We start from the raw sequence: 22,768 nt of genomic DNA on the forward strand, positions 1-22,768 counted from the left end.
CTGTTGCAGTGTTGTCTATATGACACCCTGGCCTTCTGCTGCTCCGGGTTGCCAGATCTCATCCTCTGTCAAGCATAATAAGCCTTTATTTTGCACCGAAATAGCGTTTTTCGAAACTGTTAATATGGATATCTACACAAGAGTATTAGGGCAACAGGAGAGAGAAAAAATGAGAGTATGCTGTTTTTTTATTATTTATTATGCACTTTGAGAAAGACAAAATGTTGAGAACTAAGTGGAAATAACAATTTTGTGAATATAGCTGCTTGTAACCTGTGTGTGTGTGTGTGTGTGTGTGTGTGTGTGTGTGTGTGTGTGTGTGTGTGTGTGTGTCTCTTTGAATGGGTCTTGTGTGCATGAGTCAGTATTTCCAGTAAAGTGAAGATGAGAGTGTAGTGGGACTTATGGGAACAGAAAGCAAAAGAGCAAGTGGCTGTAATCGACGTGTAGAAAACAATACTTTCACATTCCTCCCTGGCACCATTCACAGTCCTAGCATCACCTGTTGGCTGCTGTCTCCGAGAAAAAACGTCCGAATACTTTTCAACATTGTATCTAAAATGATAGTATCATCATTCTAACTCATTCCAACACATTTTAATCACGCCTCAAAATGTATAGCACACAAATACAGTGAATAAAAAAACAAGCCTGCTATGATTTTAATATTTTTTGCATGTTACCATAGCAGGTTGAGCAAGCAATTTGTCAATTGTCATGTGGAACTGGCATTTTACACTTCAGTTTTGCTAGACTTGGGGTTTTTACCTAAAATGGGCGTCCTGGGGAAATGCACCTGTTGGAAATTACTAAAAACATCTTCACCTCATCACTTGATATTGTGAAAAGAGGCAGTGGTGTATGATGCCATCTTTAGTAACTAGCTTCTGGTACTTGAAGGCCACCGTAGCTGTACATTCTCCGAAACAGAAGGGGGTAGATACAGAGCGTATCTCAACACTACATACCTCCAAAATACACAAACTTCAAGGGGGGTTCATTATTTTGTGCTAGAAGTTATATCTGTTGGCCACATTGTCTGTAATTTTTTCAAATTAAAAGTTTAACTGCACTCCACTAGACTTGAATCTGCAGGCTGCTTCAATACTGTTATTAAAGTGAGCAGTGTAGAACCTGTTTACTGTGGGTCACACAGGCTCACACTGCACATGCACTGCAGTCCATTTGTGCCCGTAATGTAATCAAAGAGTCACACACAGGTGATGTATGGATAATGTACAGCCTGTCACGGGCTTAAGCACTGTGAAGGACCGTACACACATGCAAACACACACACACACACACACACACACACACACACACACACACACACACACACACACACACACACACACACACACACACAGTCATTTAACAAGCCAACAAGATTTAATGTCAAAGTCTTCGAGTCGTCGAGTGTCTGCCAAAGTGGAGAGACTTACATAAAAATGGAATTACTCAAAGAAAGTGAGAAGAAAGGAAAGTGCTAGAACAGCAATTTCTCTTTGGCGGGCACACACACACACACACACACACACACACACACACACACACACACACACACACACACACACACACACACACACACACACACACACACACACACACACACGCCACTCCCCCTCTGTCTTCTTGAGTAACAGCTGGGCTTCTTAGGTAAATTGAATCAGTGGCTCTCGCTGGTCGGGCTCTTGTGTGGCCCCCTGGCATTGAAACTCAAGCCTTCAGATTGATTTTCTCTCCCCTCTCTCTCTCTCTCTCTCTCTCTCTCTCTCTCCCTCTCTCTCTCTCTCTCTCCCTCTCTCTCTCTCTCTCTCTCTCTCTCTCTCTCTCTCTCTCTCTCTCTCTCTCTCTCTCTCTCTCTCTCTCGGCCTCCACCTTATACAGCCTGGTGTTCTAGGGATGGGTCTGACTATTCATGTGAATCCAGCACACTTCAAGGCATGGGAGCTCGTTAAGTAGCCACTCCCTGCTGTACACATAGCAGCCTTTTCCCTTTGATTTGTCTCATCTTATGCATGAATTCTGTCATCTGTATAGCACATGTTGTTTGCCTGCACTGTGAAGCGGCTGCTATACTGTACAGGTGCCCCTTAAAATGTTTTAATTCCATTGATGTATATTTTACATATAAAGTTAAATAATTCAAGCCTTTCTGTCATCATAAATCACCCGCACATTAAATAGTCGAGAATTTTTTTTGTGTTTTTTCCTAGCAAAAAAAAACGACATTGGTTTCAGCTAAACGTTAAGATTCGATGCTTTTCTCTTTCGAAAATGTTAGTAAACTGAATATCTTTGGGTTTAAGACCTCACCTTTACCTGTTTACACCTTTACAATTAAAGCTATTATACATATATACAGCTCTGGATAGAAATTAAGAGACTACTCCGAATGTAGAGGTAAAGATTTAAGAAAAATCCAGACTATAATTATAAGGTCCCATCATTTTTTCCGGGGCTGTATTAGAAATAAGGTCATTTTCGAAATGTGATTGTTTTCAGCGGCCGTCATCTTTTGCCTGCAGCCTCACTCTGATCTGTGACTTAATTAAGTGGTAACACCCAGTGATTCCAGTGTACAAACAGTAGCTGTTCACAATACATCATCCCTGATAGATTGCTGTTTAAACCCCTTTAATCCACGTATAGAGCTGGTATGGATGGCCTTTTGGCACAGAAGATTAGTGTGTCTACATTGTGTGTGTGTGTGTGTGTGTGTGTGTGTGTGTGTGTGTGTGTGTGTGTGTGTGGTACTTGATGCAGCAGATTAATGCATGTACTTTAGTATTAAATTAAATTAAAGGTAGTGTGTGTGCTCTCCTCTGCAGACACTGTGGCGAACGGAAACGCCCTGCTAGAGTGGAAGCGCGAGTGTGAGTGTGTGTGTGTGTGTGTATGTGTGTGTGTGTGTGTGTGTGTGTGTGTGTGTGTGTTTTAAAGAGAGAAGGAGAGTTAATGCATGTGTATGTGAGTGGGAGGGAGTTTATTAGTGATTATGCATGTTATGTGATTGACTGCTTGCCTCATCCCTCATATACACACACACACACGCACGCACGCACGCATGCACGCATGCACACACACACACACACACACACACACACACACACAGACACACACACACACACACACACACACACACACACACACACACACACACACACACACACACACACACACACACACTGACTACAGCAGCAACAGTGTGTTTCTCAACTTTGTGCTATGGGGACATTCTGGTCCTAACTTGAAAGTATTTAGGTTGGGGGTCAAACTTGATGAAATGAGCAGTGCTCTACTGCATGGCGGAGCTAATATCAAGTGAGAGGTTGGCTCACATTTGGTAGAGTTATGCGCCGTCGTAAAGGCCAGTTTTTTTGCCTGTCAGTTACATTTACGCGGTCACACAGGGTGCCGACTCAGATTTTTAGTGGCACCACAATTCATAGCTCATTTTGCCTTAAGTAGAAAGGGTCCCACACTGGGGAGAATTTTAAGGTTGGAAAATGGAGAGCACTGATATTTGATTAGTGCATTTTTTATTCATTTTCCGTGGAAAGTGATATACTAACATTCACTTTGGAATTCTTGAGACCATTTTTTTTTCTACTCAAATGAATAGAAAGGCTCTTAATGAAAATATGTTTTGGTGGAATGTTTTTATTAGTAGAAAAACAAACTAAAATGTTGATTTCACTCAAAAACACATTGTACCTATACATAGTAAAACCAGAGACACTGATCATTTTGGAGAGGTCTCCTAATTTTTCCTAGAGCTGTAGGCTATAACATGTTTATTCTTTATCCTTTTAAGATACAGTATTATAATCAGTCTTTGCCCTCCGTATCAATAGCAACACCTATAAGTGTTATATACACAGCTGCTCGAGTCATTATAAACGTCTATACCTTAAAAAAAAAAGCCTAGGCTCTGTAGAAAAATATATGGAACACTGTTCTGGTTGCATGTGTGGAGAATATCCCCCTCATGTCACTGTGTGTGTGTGTGTGTGTGTGTGTGTGTGTGTGTGTGTGTGTGTGTGTGTGTGTGTGTGTGTGTGTGTGTGTGTGTGTCTGAGTGGTATAGGATCCTTATGGGAGCTCGGGGTGTTTGTGTGTCGGTGTTGTTTCCGTGACATTATATTATACATGACAAGGTTCGACTATTAGCCTCTGATATGAGGATATGTAGGCCAGAGCTGTGTTAATATACTGTATGTGTGTGTATGTGTGTGTGTATGTGTGTGTGTGTGTGTATGTGTGTGTGTGTGTGTGACAAGGTGAATTCCCAACATCCCTGTGTGAGCGTGTGACCCAGTTGTTGTCAGAGAGAGTTAAATCCTGCTGATCTTGCTCTCATCGCACACACACACACACACACACACACACACACACACACACAAACAGTGGAAGTAGTATGCGTGTGTGCTCATGACATTCACCTGTCACACTGGCTTATTTCTACCTGTCTGACAAAGATGCAAACAGTCAGCAGAACACTTCTCACCCACTTCCAAACTGACTGTGGAACTCCGCTCACTAAAGCAACACTCTCTTTTGTCTAGCATCCCTCCCCCCCCCCCCCCCCTGCCACCCCCACCATGGGGTCAGGGGTCAGAGTGCAGGGCTCATGCAGAGAAATGCCCTGGATTAAGCAGCAGCAGCAACAATACACTTCCTTGAGCGGAAAAACCTTAAATTACTTAAGCCCTCATAGTATTTTCTCTTAACCATTTGAATGATAGCTTTATTTGTGTCACTTCAGAGTGAGATATAAGCATTCTGTGTGTGTTGTTTTAAAACAAACAATTATAAGATTTTTTTGGTATTTTCAAGCTTTATTAGATAGTACAGAGTTGAAATGGGGAGACAGAGAGAGATGGGGGGGGATGACCTGCAGTAAAGGTCCACGGGTCGGATTTTGAACCCGCGACCACTGCAGCGAAGGCCGGAGCCAATATGGTACGCGCCCTATCCACTATGCCCCAAAGTTGTTTAGTTTTTCGTCAAGGCAATCAAATTTGGGTTCGGTGGGAAGTTTCAATCCTGTAATGTTAAATATTGTGGTCAGACTTTGATCTTTAGTTCAATTCAAGTCACGGATTGTGCCTTTACAGTGCTTATTAAGCTTAACCAAGCGTATTAAGACATCCAACTTTGATATACTTATTGATTTTTTCTACTCTTCTAGACCAGGTTTCCGGAGGTTTTAAGAGTATAGATTTATTTCTTAAGGTTTTCTACACAACTTTTCACTCTGAACTACCCAGATATCCCGACGCTAGATTTTTTTTAACTTAATACAGTGTCTTAATTAAGAGTTAACTCCTCAACTTGAAAACTCCACCATAAGGAGAGTTAATGAGACAGGAAGGATTTATATTGAAATCTGGCCTTAAGCACATTTAATCCATTCCTCTAGTCATTAGTTTTTGTATGAGTCACTGATGAACTGCAGTTGGTTTCGATAGATAGATAGATAGATAGATAGATAGACAGACAGACAGACAGACAGACAGACAGACAGACAGACAGACAGACAGACAGTCAGACAGACAGACAGACAGACAGACAGACAGACAGACAGACAGACAGACAGACAGACAGATAGATAGATAGATAGATAGATGGATGATTTAGAAAAGAGGTGCAGTGGAATCAGTGGTTTTTCCAGGACAGAGTCGAGAAGATTATGTAATATACTGCCATCCCTCCATGTAGGGCATGAGTCATTACACACACTAACACACACTCACACGCACACACGCACACACACACACACACACACACACACACACACACACACACACACACACACACACACACACACACACACACACACACACACACACACACACAAATACAGAAGGAGCATATATTCTTTTTTTGTTTTACGTATGTTTATTGTCTTTGATCCCTATTTGTATTGCATTATCTGTCTATGAAATTCTTAGTAATAAATAATATACTTATTAATAAACTTAATAAATAGTTTTAGCTTGAATTCCGTTGCACCTATGTTATGGTAATTAAGCACGTTGTAACTCTGTTTTTGACATTGGCAATATGTATTATTATTTTTATTTATCATGCGTCAACATGTGCATTACAACTGTTTGTGGCAGTTAAACATGGAAGCACATAATGGACCTTAAAGGTTTGTTTGTGCTTAGTATCACGTGTCAATACCACCATCTTGTATTTTAGGGTCTGATGCAGGGCTGTACAGTGCGACAGTTTTGATCGCATTTGCTACTGAAATTGATCACGTGCGATGATGAATACAACTCCAATCGCACTCGTGCTAGTGTTGCCACCCGTCCCGTTTTTCCCAGAATTGTTCTCTTTTTTTCACCAGCTGTGACCCGTTTTTTGGGGAAAATGCCAAAACCTCATTTGATTTCCTTCCTTCGTTCAGTAGTTAAGGCCGTCTCACACGGGCCGAGGAGTTTGTTGCGCCCGCTATTGCATCGGAGAGGCGGGCGGGCAGGGGCGGTCTTAACGATCTCGGGGCCCGTTTCAAGACCCTGTGTGGGGCCCCACACTTTTTTTTTTTTTTTTTTTTTTTTTTTTTTTAAATAAATAATGCTTGTGCATGCTGCCCGCGAAAATAAAAAAGATTGTGGAAACCAGTTGGTTCATAGACGGATTATGAGATAATGGGCCCAGACTCTTTGTACCGTTTTAAAGTTAAATGCATCAGAGCAGAGGAACATTTTAATCAAATCTTGAGCTGCAGAAGGAACATTATTTTTCTTAAACAGGCACTCTTTACTCTGCAACTGTGAAAACAGTACAGTAGATTGGTCTGCAGACTCATGTTATATGATGGAGGGGCCCATTGCAACATATACAGGGTGGAAAGCTACTTTTCATGAACAGTATAGAATTTACACATAGCAAGCTTATTCCTGTTTGTGTGTGGGGGGCTTAGCTGTCCCTCATGAAGCCCCTTAGACAGAGCTAATAATGCTTTTGTTTTGCACTTGCTTTTCTATTTGTCACCTAGTTGGGGCCATGATGATTTATTTCCTTATATTTAGGCTATTCCTTGTTGGACCCTGTTATTGACATGAGTGACTGAGCTCTTTGACAATGCAACATTTAAAGTTACTATCAGTATTTCTGGCTTAGGCCCCCCCCCCCCCCGAGCCCTTGGGCCCCTGGGCATGGTTGCATGCAATATTATTCTCAAAGTGCACCAGATTGATGAATTTTACTTTAAAAGGTTGCATTTTTTTCTTCCGGGGCCCCCCTACAAGGTCCAGGGTCCCCACCCACCTCAGTCTCCCTATTTAGCCTATACTGTAAAAAGCACTGTAGGTGTGTATGGTTATTATAGGTCATTACACTGGTCAGTCTGAACTGGTAGCCTAATAATGGCCGAGCCCTCCGCCCCAAACATTCAAGTGTCCCTTTTTTTCCTAAATCCAAGGTGGCAACCCTAACTAGTGCGACAGCCTGCCAAATTGCAATTGGCAGGTTAGATTATTTTGTCTAAATTGCAATCAGTGCACCCCTATTAATTTTTCTACAATTATTACTGCACACACTAGGAAATAATATTAATTGAGAATCTCAAATGAGACCAAGATGACATGCTCAAAGGTAATTAGAGCGAAATGCAAGGGTTAAAGAGGACCTATTATACTACTTTTCTGGTCTTAATTTCTTGTTTTACACTGCTATAGAGCAACCTGACACGAATCACATCACAAAAAACTATGTAGATTTTCGGGAAGCTCTTTCTCTTATTTTGGCGATCCAGCACGTCCTGTCAACACTTGAGTGTGTGTGCTTCGGCAATCTCCGCTCCCTCCGCCTGTGCATCGGCCATCTCCGCTACCCTCCCCCCCCTCCTGCAAACCCCACTCCGTTGTGATTGGTTACCTTCCTTCCGGAACACTTTCAGTGGCGGGAAGCGCGAGCATGGACCTATAAGGGCGCGAGGCAGACGCGAGGCAGACGCGAACAGGGAAGTGACAGCATTACCATACATGGAAACATCCGCGTGGGGACTTCACGAAGTTTTATGCGACGTCACGAATTATGAAAGGGTAGACCGCTTTGAAGACGTGACTTCTCGACTGGCTAGAATAGTGTTTAGTGCTCGGCACAGACACCCCAGACGGTCAGCAGGGAATACGTCGAAATGCATGTAAGTCATTATTTGATAATTTAGTATGGTTAAGCATGACTATGAATCATCATAACAACGTTTATAGGTCATAAAAGTCAAAAAGCATCATAGGTCCTCTTTAAGGTTATGCAAGTTTTCGATCATACTTTGTGTGCTACCAAATTTATTTTTGTGCTACTGATTTTTTTTGCTTGCTAGCACCAGTGCTACCACTTTAAAAAATAAGCGTACAGCCCTGGTCTGATGTGAATACATGTAGTCAGACTTGAATTACTCCATCACTCTTCAAACACCTCTAGCAGTGATGTCACCAGTCTCTACGGTGTTGTGTCAGTTTGTGAGTCCCTGCCTAGTCAGAGCTGCACTGGCAGGAAAAGACAAGCTTTGGGGAAATGATGTCATCCATCTCAGTGTTGTACCACCTATCACCTGTAAGTCATATAACTTAAAGAGGTACGTTTTAAAATGAGGCAATAGTCACTCCAGGTCTGTATTGGGCTTTTAAGAGCAGGCATATTCTGTGTGTGACTGCTGTATTCTCCTCCCAAAGTGAAATAAAACTTGAAAAAATCCATGGCTTGCTCATACTTGACACTCATGGCAGTGTGCTAAAAGGTCTACCCTGTAAAAAAAAAAAAAGGATCTTTGATTTGTCAGTGTTGATTTTACTCCAAGGTTTTATGGTGAGGCCTTTTTTAGATTTTCTATAGTTCCGTGAACTTCCTACTGTTGTGTGCTGAGGAGGCTTGACCCGGCAGAGAGAGAGAGAGAGAGAGAGAGAGAGAGAGAGAGAGAGAGACACAGAGAGAGAGAGAGAGAGAGAGAGAGAGAGAGAGGGGGACAGAGATAGAGAGAGAGGTCTGATTGAGCACCTGGGCTGTACAGGAAGCAGCTGGACAGTCCTGATTACTCTATGGACGCACACACACACACACACACACACACACACACACACACACACACACGTGAAGACACACAATTCCTGAAACACGTTTGGCTTCGGTGACTTACAAGTGTGAGTTCTAAAGGTTCACAATGTACAGTTATTAATCACACACATGCTCACTGAGGTTTTCTCCTTCTCTGACTGTAACAATCACACACACACACACACACACACACACACACACACACACACACACACACACACACACACACTTGAACATACACGTGGCAGATGCTCTGTCTCTTTGGAAGAAGGAAGAGGAGGGGGGGAGTCCCTGGCCTCTGCCTTACATTGTTGGCTTGCAACTCGAGGGGCTTTCCTGTGTGTGTGTGTGTGTGTGTGTGTGTGTGTGTGCGTGTGTGCGTGTGCACGCGTGCGTGCGTGTGTGTGTGTGTGTGTGTGTGTGTGTGGGAGCTGTATTAAGGCAAGGTGTATATGGAAACCCAACGCAGTGTGCCAGGGACCTAAGTGACCACACCCCTCTTCTTCTGTCTGTCTGTGTGTGTGTGTGTGTGTGTGTGTGTACAGATGACGCAGCTTCACTCTTACCTCACGCTGTTGACTTTTAACAGACACCTCAGGAATATGACTCAGTGCTTTACAGTTAACAACTTCCAGTCCTGCAAACCAGAACTGCTTTTATACTAACATAACAGGGCCATATTTTAACCTGGAAGTCCCCCTGAAAGACATTGGCATAGTAACAATGAGAAAGTATTGGACGTATGACTTAAACAGACATTTTTTATTTTGTGAGACTGTTAAGTTAGCTAGCTCAGTCACATTTTAAAACACACTTTTTCTGAATGGGCCTAGTTCACACCACCTAGTTTCTGTCCTAAATACCTCACTATGGTAACACAAAATATGCAATGTGAGAATTTTTAGTTTAGTAGATACACTTACACTTGCATTTCATCTTATGGCACTGCATGTCATATTTCTTGTTCATTACGCTTTTATATGAAGTAATTCCTCTAATTTTTACATGGTTTGTTGTTATGATATTTGAATTTTGTACAGTACTTTGAGGCATTGTTTGTGTGAATTGGGGCTATTTTACATTTTGATTGATTAATAGTTGCACTGAATGGTTGATTATTCAGAAAACGTTTTCTTGACAAATTGTTGGTCAATAAAATGTAAGAAGAGATTTACATTTGTATATCTTTGTATATTGAAAAAAAATCGTAGTTTGAGAGTGTTGACTGGAGTAAACAGCTTGAAGGTGTCCCTCCCAGTTCTAGGAAAGTGACATTTTTTTTCTTACTATATTCTGAGAAATTATAATTGTGTGACTGTCCCTTTAAGTGTGCCGACATTCCCCGCAGCTGCTCTCCATGTTAAAGTCTGGTCACATCTAGTGGCAGATAGACAGCATTAGTGATGTACACCCACTCCTGTGTTTGTACACACACACACACACACACACACACATACACACACACACACACACACACACACACACACACACACACACACACACACACACACACACACACACACACACACACACACACACACACACACACACACACACACACACACACACACACACACACACACACACACACACACACAACCACAGTGGGGTAATTGTCTGTTAGGGGCTTGGCAGAAGTCCCATGCTGCACAGCTGCACTGGGTCAGTACACACACACACACACACACACACACACACATACACAACTTGCTGTGGTTTCGTCACGCTGTCTGATGTATTGCTCACACGTCTTTCTTCCATGAGCCCTTTTGAATAACACAGCAGAAGTTGCTATGCAATGTAAGCATGCTAACAAGGTAAAATGCTAAACAGTAAACCTGCTAACAGGCATCATCAACATGGTAGCTTTGTCACTTCTGGCACGCTGATGTTTGCATTGTTCTCTCTGGTATTGCTGTACATATTGAGAAGCCCACTGTAGCAAACTGCTGTGTTCGATATTGGCCTATATAGATAAAAACTGATTTGATTTGATTGGATCTAAAGCACTGCTATGTGCAGACTCACATAGCCAATAGCACGGCTGTAATACAGTCCTGATATACAATACTATCTACATACTGATAGTGGTCTATTTCTAGCTCTGTCACCCTCCCCCCTCCTTCCCCCTCTCCCCCCTGTGCACAGCAGCCAACCTTTGACCCAGATTGAAGGCCATGTGGTCCGGTCAGGGCTGCGCTGTGTTGGGTTGTGTCTTTGTGTTGTTGTCTTTGGGACACATGATTTTCCCTCCGGATGTCGACACAGGGGAAGTCAGATGTTACACTGCTACACTGCAGCTGTTGTATTCTCACTATTTTGGCCTGAGATGAACTGTGTTTAGGAATTTATTTAAAAAAAATGTCATTAATTGAATAGTTATATGAAGCTGCAGGTCTGTTCAGTTGTAGAGGCAGATGCAGAGGGTGGCTTTAAGAATACATTTTGACTTACCCTTATGATTTTTTTTGGTAGCATTTCTTTATGATTTCAGATATATTTTTGATTTTATTTTCCATACATTTTATTGAGAAGATCACGTTGTTGTTTATCACTGGTGCTGCTTTTCTGTATTATGGTCCTCATTACACATACTCTATTCATTTCAGTCAAAGTAAGGGATTAGATTAACGTTACATCAAATCAAATCAGACGAGACGGACAGGAGGATATTATGAGTTCCATCCTCTGACTTATTGCTCTCACTCTGATGTCATCCTGTTGACACGGCAACTTGCAATTAGAGCTCAGCTTCATCACTCTGTGGTGTGTGTTTCTCCTTATTGGATAACTGTCTAAATGTAAGCTAAGTATTTATGTATGACATCATGTAAATATGCTAGTGTTTATTTTGATTTATTTAGACCCATATTTTGAGTCATTATTGGATCATAAACAAAGTGTATACAAGACGGTTTAGGAGTTCATGCTGTAAACCTAATGTGCCCTCCTCAGTGTTGTTTTTATTACTCCTTTGCTCGTTCTGTGAGCTAGTTAGTTAGTGTAATAATATTTGTTGTCATATAAATGATATGAAATGCAGGGCCAAGCCTTCAGGCCAAGACTTTAGTGCACTGGATAATGAGACATGATTTCACTCAAATAACTAACAGAAGAAGGCACTTGATAATAAGTTGTTATGCCAGATTCTTGTGGTAGAAAAAATAACGTAATAAACATCAATTAAAGGTGGAGTCAGTGAGTTCTTGAGAAAGCTTGTTGTCAAAATGTCGTTTTGTCAACTCAGTGAATATCTCCTCAATATCTAGTGTTAATACACACAGCCTAGGCTCTGTAAACTGGTATGTACAGTAAACAAAATGTATGTGATTGTCAACAAAGGGGGCCCACCACTGTGACTACTAGCAAAATTCCCGTTTATAAAAGCTTATAGGCTGTGTATTAAGTAAATCACTGACCCCACCTTTAATAGAAATAATAAAAGAAGGGGCCTGCTATGAAAGATTTTCTTAACGAAGGAGATGGATGGCAGGAAGGGAGGAATGCTCTCGTCTAGACTTCCCTCTTCCTCTCTCCAGATGGAGGATTAACAGTTCACTTCACGCACTGTCATCATGATGTGGACACACACACACACGCATACACATGCACGCACACACGCACAACACATACATGCATGCACGCACGCACGCACACTAGCTCGCTCACTCACTCACACACACACTCACTCACTCACTCACTCACTCACTCACTCACTCACTCACTCACTCACTCACTCACTCACTCACTCACTCACTCACTCACTCACTCACTCACTCACTCACTCACTCACTCACTCACTCACTCACACACACACACACACACACACACACACACACACACACACACACACACACACACACACACTCAATCACTCTTTTGCAAAGCTTGTGTGTGTCTTTGTTTACATCAAGTGTGTATTTTCCTCCTACTCTGCTCAGTGCCGCCCCCTGTCTCTTGTTATGGTAACTACACCCTGACCCACAGTGCAGAGAAAGCACAGAGTTGGCACAAATTCTAAATTCCTGAATTGCTTTCATCTTGTTTGTGTCTGTCATTTATCGTTAAGATGAATGGTTCCAATCCAGATATTAATATCGGCTTGTTTTACTTGAGTGTTTTAATAATGTTTGAGTTTTGGACTGTGAGAAAACAATAAGAAGAAAATAATGGAAAAAGAAAATGATTGGTAAATGTAGCCCTAGTTGAATGGGAATTTGTCCAAGGATTTATAACAGCAACCAGCAAAGGCAAGGCAAATGTATTTATATAGCACACACAGACACAAGGCCATATTTAAAGTGCTTTTTCTGGGGCGTGAAAGTACATCAAGTATAGAAAAGACATTGGGAAAGCAAATTTAAAATATATATAGAAATAAAATATTTAAATAAAATAAAAATGACAGGTTAAAAGGGAAACCGAAAAGTCTTCAGATTTGATTTAAAAAGAGCTGAGAGTTGCAGCAGACCTCAAGTTTTCTGGGAGTTTGTTCCAGATATTTGTTGCATAAAAACTAAAAGCTGCTTCTCCTTGTTTAGTCCTAACTCTGGGGACTGTAAGCAGACCTGTCCCAGCTAAAGTAAGTTACATGTTAGTTAGCCATTATGAAATCACAGCCATGAGCTCCAGCAAACTCACTTATGATGCTCCTCTGTTTCTGCTTAAGGCCTTGACTCAGCCAGCCACTCACATCGATCCAGACATGCATCACTCAGTAAAACGCAGGGGCCTGTGTGTGTGTGTGTGTGTGTGTGTGTGTGTGTATATGATGTATTTGGGTTAGTTTAGGTGTGTGTGTTTATCATCTGGTCTGCAGTGTTTACATGCTGTGTAGGAGTGTGAACACCTGTCACCTGTGAACAAACAACCCAAGTTTTCCTCCTCATTAGGCGTTTTCACACACACACACACACACACACACACACACACACACACACACACACACACACACACACACACACACACACACACACACACACACGCGTGCTGACAGAGAGAAAGCAATTAAATACCAACAGCTTACAGGTCTCATCATCACCTACATGCCCACATCTTTATAATTTCCAACTTTTTTGCTAAACACACACACAACTCACCTGCTAAATCCAACACACACACACACACACACACACACACACACACACACACACACACACACACACACACACACACACACACACACACACACACACACACACACACACACACACACACACACACACTCCAATTAGGATTCTATACCCCTCAGACAAACTCACTGACATGGCACAGTGTAAAATAGATTTGCTTTCGGAGGTTGATATACGAGTGATTATTTTCCCCCCATGGCTGCAGTTTGTCCTTTTTTTTATGTCTTCCCCGTTTAAGCGAAGAGAATGAAATTGCATGTTCCCTTCCAGGCAGAGATTGATTTTATGTGATGGAGGACATTGTGTTTTTGCAAGATTTGCAGCGAAAGGTGGAAGAGGAGCTTGTTTATTATGTTCAGGCCGGATGATTTGAAACCATTTTGGACAATTAATTTCAGACATCGGGGTCAGTGAAGGTGCAGTGTAATCTAAAAGACATTGCCCTTAAAGAAACATTTTATGTGAATTTTCACATACTACACGTTTATTATTTTACTCAAACAAACATAGTCACGTACATAGTAAGCAGACAAAACAGGCCGACAGCAGTTCAATTATTTATTGATTAAATGAGCTTGCTGGAAGGGGCTAAGGTAGGTAGGCAGGTAACACAGAGGCAGGTCCAGGCTTAGGTTCCTGGAATAAAGGATTGGGGGTTGTTATATAAAGGTGAGTGGCTGATGAGGTGAGCACAGGTGAACAGGCAGAAAGGTCATGTGACTGCAGGAAGTGAGCAGTTAATGAGGAATTTTAATGGAAAAGTTTAAGGGCAATCGGCCCCGTATGGTTTGGGGATTGAATTAGAATTAGAAAAGGTTTATTGCCAGGTATGTTCAGTTCACACACATACAAAGAATTTGCCGTGGTCATGTAATGATGCATAATGATAAACATACAGTAAACTAGGGCTGGCCCGAATTATTAGAATATTCGAATACTCGTTCGGAAAATTAGTATTCGGAGCTTAAATTAGTATTCGGAGCTTCGTTTTTTTTTTTTTTCAACATTTTTTTTTTGCAAGAAGCTAGTACTGCAATATAATGTCATCAAATAATTTTATATTTGGATATAAAAGTTAGTAATATTGTAGTAGTAGTATTGCTCATTTAGGAGGATATTACATCACTAAGTGTCATAGCGCATCCATTACTTCCCCTCCGAGCGCGTAAATCTTCAACAAAATATGCAGATACTGTCAAAATCGGTTCTAGGGAGTATATAGGGATTATTAAAGTTTTTTTTTTTTTTTTAGTTTTTTTTTCTTCGTTTTTTTTTATGTTATTTTTGATGGTGTGTTTTTCTGGAACGAATATTCGAATATTCGCTCGGAAAAACCAACGAATATTCGAAGCCTGAAAAATGGCATTCGGGCCAGCCCTACAGTAAACATGAGACAGGTTAAATATCATAAAAATATCAAATGTAAAATGCATCAGTAATAAAGGTCAGAAGAGAGATATGTAGTTTTAAGTTATTTCCCAGTGAGCAAATGATCAGTCTTTCAACATAATGGTGTATGTCAATATAACACACTGTTTTTCGGAGTCCTTACGTCAATATAACATGTAGTGACCGTGGGAGGGATAGAAATCCTTCTCCGTTGTTCAATGGGGCCTTGTTTATCAGGCCGGCTACTTTGATGAAGAAGTTATTGTCTTTGAGTATCTCTAGAAAGCGCTATATAAAAATGTTCAGACTGTGACCCTTCCACCTCTGTGTCTCTCCCCTCTACAGTGACAGAGTTCAACACTGGCGTGGAGGCCAGTTCAGACTCTGACGATGAAGACAAGCTGCACATTGTGGAGGAGGAGAGTCTGCTGGAGACAGACGCAGCCAAAGCTGAGGGGACAGCAGCGCCTCAGGACAGCCAGGACACAGCCAACACAACAGTATTACCCATCAATGGCTGCTTGAAAACAGGTCAGAGAATTATAATAAAGTAAAACAATCTTTATTTTTTGTATTAAAAAAAACAAAAAACATCCAGTGTTAATACACAGCCTAGGCTCTGTAAATTGGCAAGTTGCTAGCTATGGCTTTACACACACCCTTTTTTTAACATAATTGTTTACAGAGCCTAGGCTGTGTATAAACAACAGATTTTTCTTTGTATGGACAGGGAGTGAATTGTGTGGAGATATTTACTGACTTTGACAACTTGATTTTGACAACAAGCCTTCTCCACAATCACTGACTCCACCTTTAAATCACATGACCTGTTTAAACAATGCTTAACTCCAGCCTGTGTCTATGGCATTATGGACTATAATCAGACTGGACAGCGATAGCCAATCATTTGAACAGATGTCCACATGGCTAGCAGGTGTAATTTGTCTCCATCACTCCGAATAGATAAACCTTCAAAGCAGCATTAATAATGTAGTGAGAGAGTCAGCTCAGTGTAGGCCGGTGTTAGTACTATCATCTTCATACAGTCATTACTTGGCTCTTGTGTTTCAGTAGATGCATCAGAACAGGTGGTGGGATTATCCACGCCACTGTTGTCTAGTGGAACTAAATAAGAACAGCACGCAATATTGTGTAACAGCGTCACACTAGCGAAAGGACATTTAAAGTGCAGTTTTTTTTTAATTATTCCTTGCCTATTAAAGGTACAGTGTGTAGAATTCATTGGCACATTTCAGAACAGACTTGGTATAAATGGAATGTAGTTTTCGTAATTATGTTTTGATTATGATATAACCGCCTTGCAATGTTGCACACAGTAGCAGACAATGGAAAAACTTAACGTCCTTACATGTTTTTATTTAAAGTGGGGCGTCCTGGGGAAATGCACCTGTTGGAAGGCGAAGAAGAAGTACTATAGAATAAATAACTAAACACATCTTCACCTCATCACTTGATACTTGTGGAAAGACTTTAGGCAGTGGTGGATGATGCCATCTTCAGTAACTAGCTTCTTATCACTTGAAGGCCGCCGTAGCTTCTGTGAATTCTCCAAAAGGGAGGGGTTAGCAAGGGGGAGTGTTGCAATCTACAATCTCACCTCTGGATGCCACTAAATACTCAGTTATTACACACTGTAGCTTTAAAAGATGTGAAGTATGCACACAGAGACACAGAAAGACAGAAGAAATAGACATGCTCCAATAATGCCTTGAATAATGTACAAGGTGAAGGCATGCAGAGGGTTTTCTTTATAGTCTCCAGCTTGTACATCCTTTCTAACACACTAGGTTAAATCCCATACATCCCCTAACACCTCTTTAATAATATATGTAGCATTCTATACAGCAATGTCATACAGCACCAGTCACACCAGCCATATGATAAGTGCATTTCCTTGTTACATTTACATACATTAGTTGATGAATGGCGAAGTGGAAATCAGAGTCCAAACGGAATCCAGTCCAGCAAAGAATTGTTATAATATATAGAAATGATTTGTTATGTCTGTTGGTTAGCATATCAATATTGATGCAATGTTGTCATAGAGATTGATATGTTCATTTTGTTTCCTGTATTGTAGATAGGTTTTTAATTCAACTTATTTTACCTTCTCATAACCTGTTGAAACATACTGACACAAAACTAGAGGCCACTTTGTGTTGTGATATTTTGGCCTCTACCTGATCTAACTAGACAATTGTGAGGGAAACATGGAATTTCTTGGCCGTGAATTCCAAAACCCTGCTTCTTATTCTTACTGTGAGACGTGTCAAATAAAGGGGAAATTCAGAGCTTTGGTGACTCAAGACAGAGTCAGAAATGAACGACTAAATTCTCAGAATGTAACTGAGGCTATACATCACATTTTCAAACCAATCGATTGGACTACACCATGAAATAACGCTGAATACTCAAAAGCTGCTTGCATTTTAATTTTTTCAGTGCTTGGTTCACCATAATGTTCTTAAAGGGGCACTGCGTAATATGACATCATCAAGAAAGTTTTAGTAAATTCTGCTCAGGAGGATAATTCAGATTATTATTATTATAGGTGATTTTACACCAATGAGGACATATTTATTAATGAGGATATTGATTTTAGCTAATAAATTACTTAAAATGTTACACAGTGCCCCTTTATATATAGATTTTAAAGTCTTATACTAATTCCAGCCATGATTTGATTCAGGTCCGTCTCACAGTATGGCGTGTATGATAATGAACCTGCAGTAGCACATGGCGTGTATATATATAGGGCTGTGTTCTTTACTGTTGGCTGGTCATTTGTTAGCGCTTATCTTCCTGCTTCTCTCTCTTTGATGTGATTAGCTCAATAATTCTCCTCAGCCTCGGGGAACTGGCGCCTGCTAGCTCACACAGCCAGATGTTCTGCTCTCTCTCTGTCTGTCTGTCTCTCTCTCTGTTTCTTTCTCTCTCTCTCTGTCCGTCTCTCTCTCTCTGTTTCTTTCTCTCTCTCTCTCCTCAGACGTTTTGTACAACACTACATCCTTAAGGTTGAAATCACATGCATTTTCTCTCCTTTTTTATGAGTTTTTAAAAATGGATTAGTTCATTTTATCAACGAGAGGTAAAACACTGCCCATCATTGACAATAATTACACAAAAAACACTTATATATATATAGGCAAAGCAAGTGTATTTATACAGCACAATTCAGACACAAGGCAATTCAATGTGCTTTACAGGGACATACAATACATCAAGATTAGACATTAGAAAATGCACTTAAGAGATAACACACATACCCATATCAATACATACATTCATACACACCTACTGTACATTCACGTATATCCTACAATCTATCTACTCCATCTCTCCCATATAAAACACAGTGGTGGGTTGTATCACCATTCCTTGTCATCTTTGTCCTCAGACTACTTCTCTCTCTGTGTTGAAAAAGGAATGACTCAGTTTTTCCAAAAACAGTTCCTGCATAACTTCCACCGTGCCAAGTCTGAAGAGAAATCCCATTACCGATATGTAAGGTAATACGAATGGGAAAATTAATATCGTGAAAAACAGTTAGAATTGGACTTATTATTGTGTCCTGCGACATTTTACCATCACATAAGACAAAGAAAAGCAACAAAACGTCCCATTTGAGAAGCTTTTTTTTTGCAGTTCTGTTTAATGACATAAAACTAAATTAAAAAAAAATATTCCACCTATGATATATAAGTGATAAGTGCTATATAAATAAAGATTGATTTGATTTGATTTGATGATATATAAAGGCAGGAAAGTTGACTGAGTTATTAGGAATAATGTTTTAATGAGTTTCCTCATTAGCACTGCTGGTATAGTGTGTTACTGTGGGGAGTTGACTCAGCGGAACGGCTTGTTGTGTGTGTGTGTGTGTGTGTGCGTGCCGACAGCTTTTTATTTGCGCTTCACGTTGTCCACTTGTAGAGACAACAGCGAGCAGGTTTAGTCATGCAGGATGCATCACGTCTGCTTTGGACTTTGAAAATCAAAACAAATACATTATTCCTCCCTTGAAACTGCATAGTGTACCTTTTAAATTGAAGAGTTTTAAAGTTTTTTCTCAAGATGTCTGGAATGCAATTTAAAAAACAAAGTGGCCACATCGAAAGCAACAACAGTCTGTATCTGTCTGCACTTCTGAAACTATACATGGTTCAGAATAATGTATTTTTTTGATTTTTTTTTAGAAGATTCCTGCAGTTGGTTTACAAAACCACTTTTCTCTACATTTAATTCTCAATATTGAATAAGTCGAAGCAGTTACTTTTCAGGTAGCTTTCTAACTTCAAACAGTGTTCCAGAGATCCAATTTTTCCAGTGAGGAAAGTTTGTCTATTCAGTTATGAGAATATACCTTCGAAAAACTTCTTTGACACACCCAAAGTTACATAGTGCACCTTTAAACCCCCTGACAACCCATAGTAAGAAACACCACACTTTGAAAGCCACAGCACCTTTGTTAGCACACAAACGAAACAGCAAAAATCCCCAAAATATTGAATAAGCAGAGAATGCATTCAAACAGCAGACATTGATAGTGCTTGTGCTTTCAGCCACTTTTCCAATGGCCCTGTTTAATCCTGCGCTTCACACAAACAGCTCAGCCTACGCACGAGCATCTGCCTCCATCTCTATAGCAGTCTGTTACAGCCAAGCAGGAAATACTTCAAACCATGGAGACGCCCGAGAGAGAATGTGACACTCGGAGATTATTGCTCTCCAGGCTGCTTTCATTGTTTCTGAATAAAGCCATACATGGTTGTGAGCAAGTGCTGCTTGTGAATGCTGCTCTCTCTGTATCTCTCTCTCTCTGTCTCTCTCTCTCTTACTCTCAATCTCTCTCTCTCTCTCTCTCACTCACTCCATTTCTCTCCCTCCTTTATTCTGTGTATAGCCACGGTTTTTCCTAAGTCACTGATCCCTTTTCATCCTTGTATTCCTTTACAAAACTTGCATTATTTTGATTTGTCTACCCAATGTCCCTCCCCTATTTGACTAAAAACCCAACAACAGATTTTGTATGAAGTATGACAGTGTTTGGAATGACAGGTGGAGCTCAGGCTTTGGGTATTATTGGCCGTTTATTATTATGTACAGAAAGTTTTGTTGATCTTGTTTTTGTTTGTTCGGTAAACCTCGACATCCTCCCATTGCAAGTTCAGGTCTCTATTATTATTTATCATTTGCGCAATAAATACAGGAGCAGTGGTTGGCAAATGCGATTATTATGTCTCAGGCTCCCTCCAACAATGGAAAAAAACACAAAAGAAGATAGAAATACACAATAGATCATCTAGAGAATAGAGAAATAGTGCAACAGTCTTACTACTGCAAACATTATAAGAAGGTAGGACAGTGCTTACATCTGTGTTCTACTGACATCAGCATAGCCTTTATTAATGGCAGACCATATAATAAGTAACAAGAAAGGACACTGCAGAAATGTAGAAGATGCTGTTTGTTTGAGGTAATGTAAGAAACCGAAAAATAAGTTTAGCGGTGACTTAATAATTTGTAAAATGTCTTGCCTAGGACATACATAATAGTGTAAGGTAGTAAATGTAATGCATGCATAGAGATACACACCAATGCGCCAACAGGGACATTTCTGAAACCATGCTGAATTTTTTAAAGTATAGTCTGGACAGGGAGATTCAGTGAATCTGGATCAGTTTGTTCGGGGCGCCTTTAGTAATTGAGTCCCAGTACAGAAATGTAGCGTTATAATGTATTTGAATTGGCATTAGCTGTTAGTTTGTTTTTTAGCTGCACCTGTAGCAGAAACCAGGCTGTTCACTCCTTTAGAAAAACATTAACAACCCAGGAAGGAGTAGCATCTTCAGTGTGTGTGTGTGTGTGTCTCTGTGTGTGTCTGTGTGTGTGTGTGTGTGTGTGTGAGAGTGTGTCTGTGTGTGTGTGTGTGTGTGTGTGTGTGTGTGTGTGTGTGTGTTTTTCTCCGACGCTGTCTGAGAGAAAGTCATGGAAAAGTCATGAAATGTTGTAGCGCCACGTTCAGGAGCCTTCAAAGGAGTCGCGTGATATTTTTGGATGGTTTTGACTTTCACTACTTTCTTTCCTCTCCGTTCTGATGCCGTTGTGTGTGTGTGTGTGTGTGTGTGTGTGGGGGGGGGGGGGGTTAGGGTGGGAGGGCAGCTGGGGTAGAATTGGACTTGTGGTGAAAGATTAGTGTGTGTGCTACTACTCACTCCCACTGCAGTCTGGGCCGCACTGCACCTCCCATCCATCCTGCCTTATGACTCCACCACAGACTCACACTGACAGGCTCTGGCACAGGTACATGAGTGCAGCGCTACGTGTGTGTGTGTGTGTGTGTGTGTGGACTTGTACAACTTTTTTTGTGAGAACCAATTTGAGTTTTGGACCTTAAGAGTTTTGTTTTGATTGTGAGGACGTTTTGCCGGATCTCACTTCGGGGTATTAGGTTTTATGGTTCAGGTATGAATAAGGTTTTGGTTAGTGTAAGGGTTGGGGTTATTAGGGTAAGATTCTAGGGAATGCATTATGTCAATAAGTGTCCTCCTAAGTATAGCCGTACAAACGTTTGGTTTGTGTGTGTGTGTGTGTGTGTGTTTATGTGCATCACATAATTTCCTGTTTTCATTCCAGTCTGATATTCCAACATGTGTGTGTGTAGCAAGGCCCAGCCCCTGGTTGTCATTACTAGACTGTTTGTGAGGTATAATGCGCGTGGTGGGAAAGTATGCAGAGAGGTGTATCAGCCATGGGGGAGTAGGAGGAGTGATGGAGAGAACTGAAGGAGGGAGGTAAAGAGCCCAGAAACAAAAGAAAATAAAAGGTTGTTAGTTGAGGCAGAGGGAGGTAGAGGGTTACAAGAGAAAATGGAGAGAATGCAGGGAGTAATGAGTGAAATGGTAAAGGAGTGGGTAGGAAAAGGTGGAAAGAGTAATAGAGGGACATGAAGTTTGCAAGAATACAAAATGTGTTTTTGTTAAAGCTATATTGTGGAACTTTTTAATTTACATTATGTTGGTTACATTCAAGCCATCGCCAAACGAGTTGACTTGAAACATAGTGGATTAAGCCTATCAGCTCTACAAAACTCTCTCTGTATTTCTAAGTATGGCAGCGTTTACAAACCGTTGTCGCCCCTCCTGACACTGGCG

At 40.9% G+C, this 22,768-nt stretch overlaps 1 protein-coding gene across 1 annotated transcript in view; it reads left to right on the forward strand.

Annotated features, from left to right (window-relative positions):
- zeb1a (zinc finger E-box binding homeobox 1a) overlaps positions 1-22,768 on the forward strand; it is a gene marked incomplete at its 5' end in the record, with an annotated part of 60,482 nt that overhangs the window by 25,451 nt on the left and 12,263 nt on the right. Inside the window, one exon of the mRNA XM_080033993.1 lies at positions 15,939-16,124. Coding sequence (XP_079890119.1) covers positions 15,939-16,124 — 186 coding nt within the window. The remainder of the gene's footprint in view (positions 1-15,938; positions 16,125-22,768) is intronic.

The sequence above is a fragment of the Ammodytes marinus genome, assembly GCF_949987685.1.
Source record: "Ammodytes marinus genome assembly, chromosome: 9".
Lineage (NCBI taxonomy): Eukaryota > Metazoa > Chordata > Actinopteri > Uranoscopiformes > Ammodytidae > Ammodytes > Ammodytes marinus.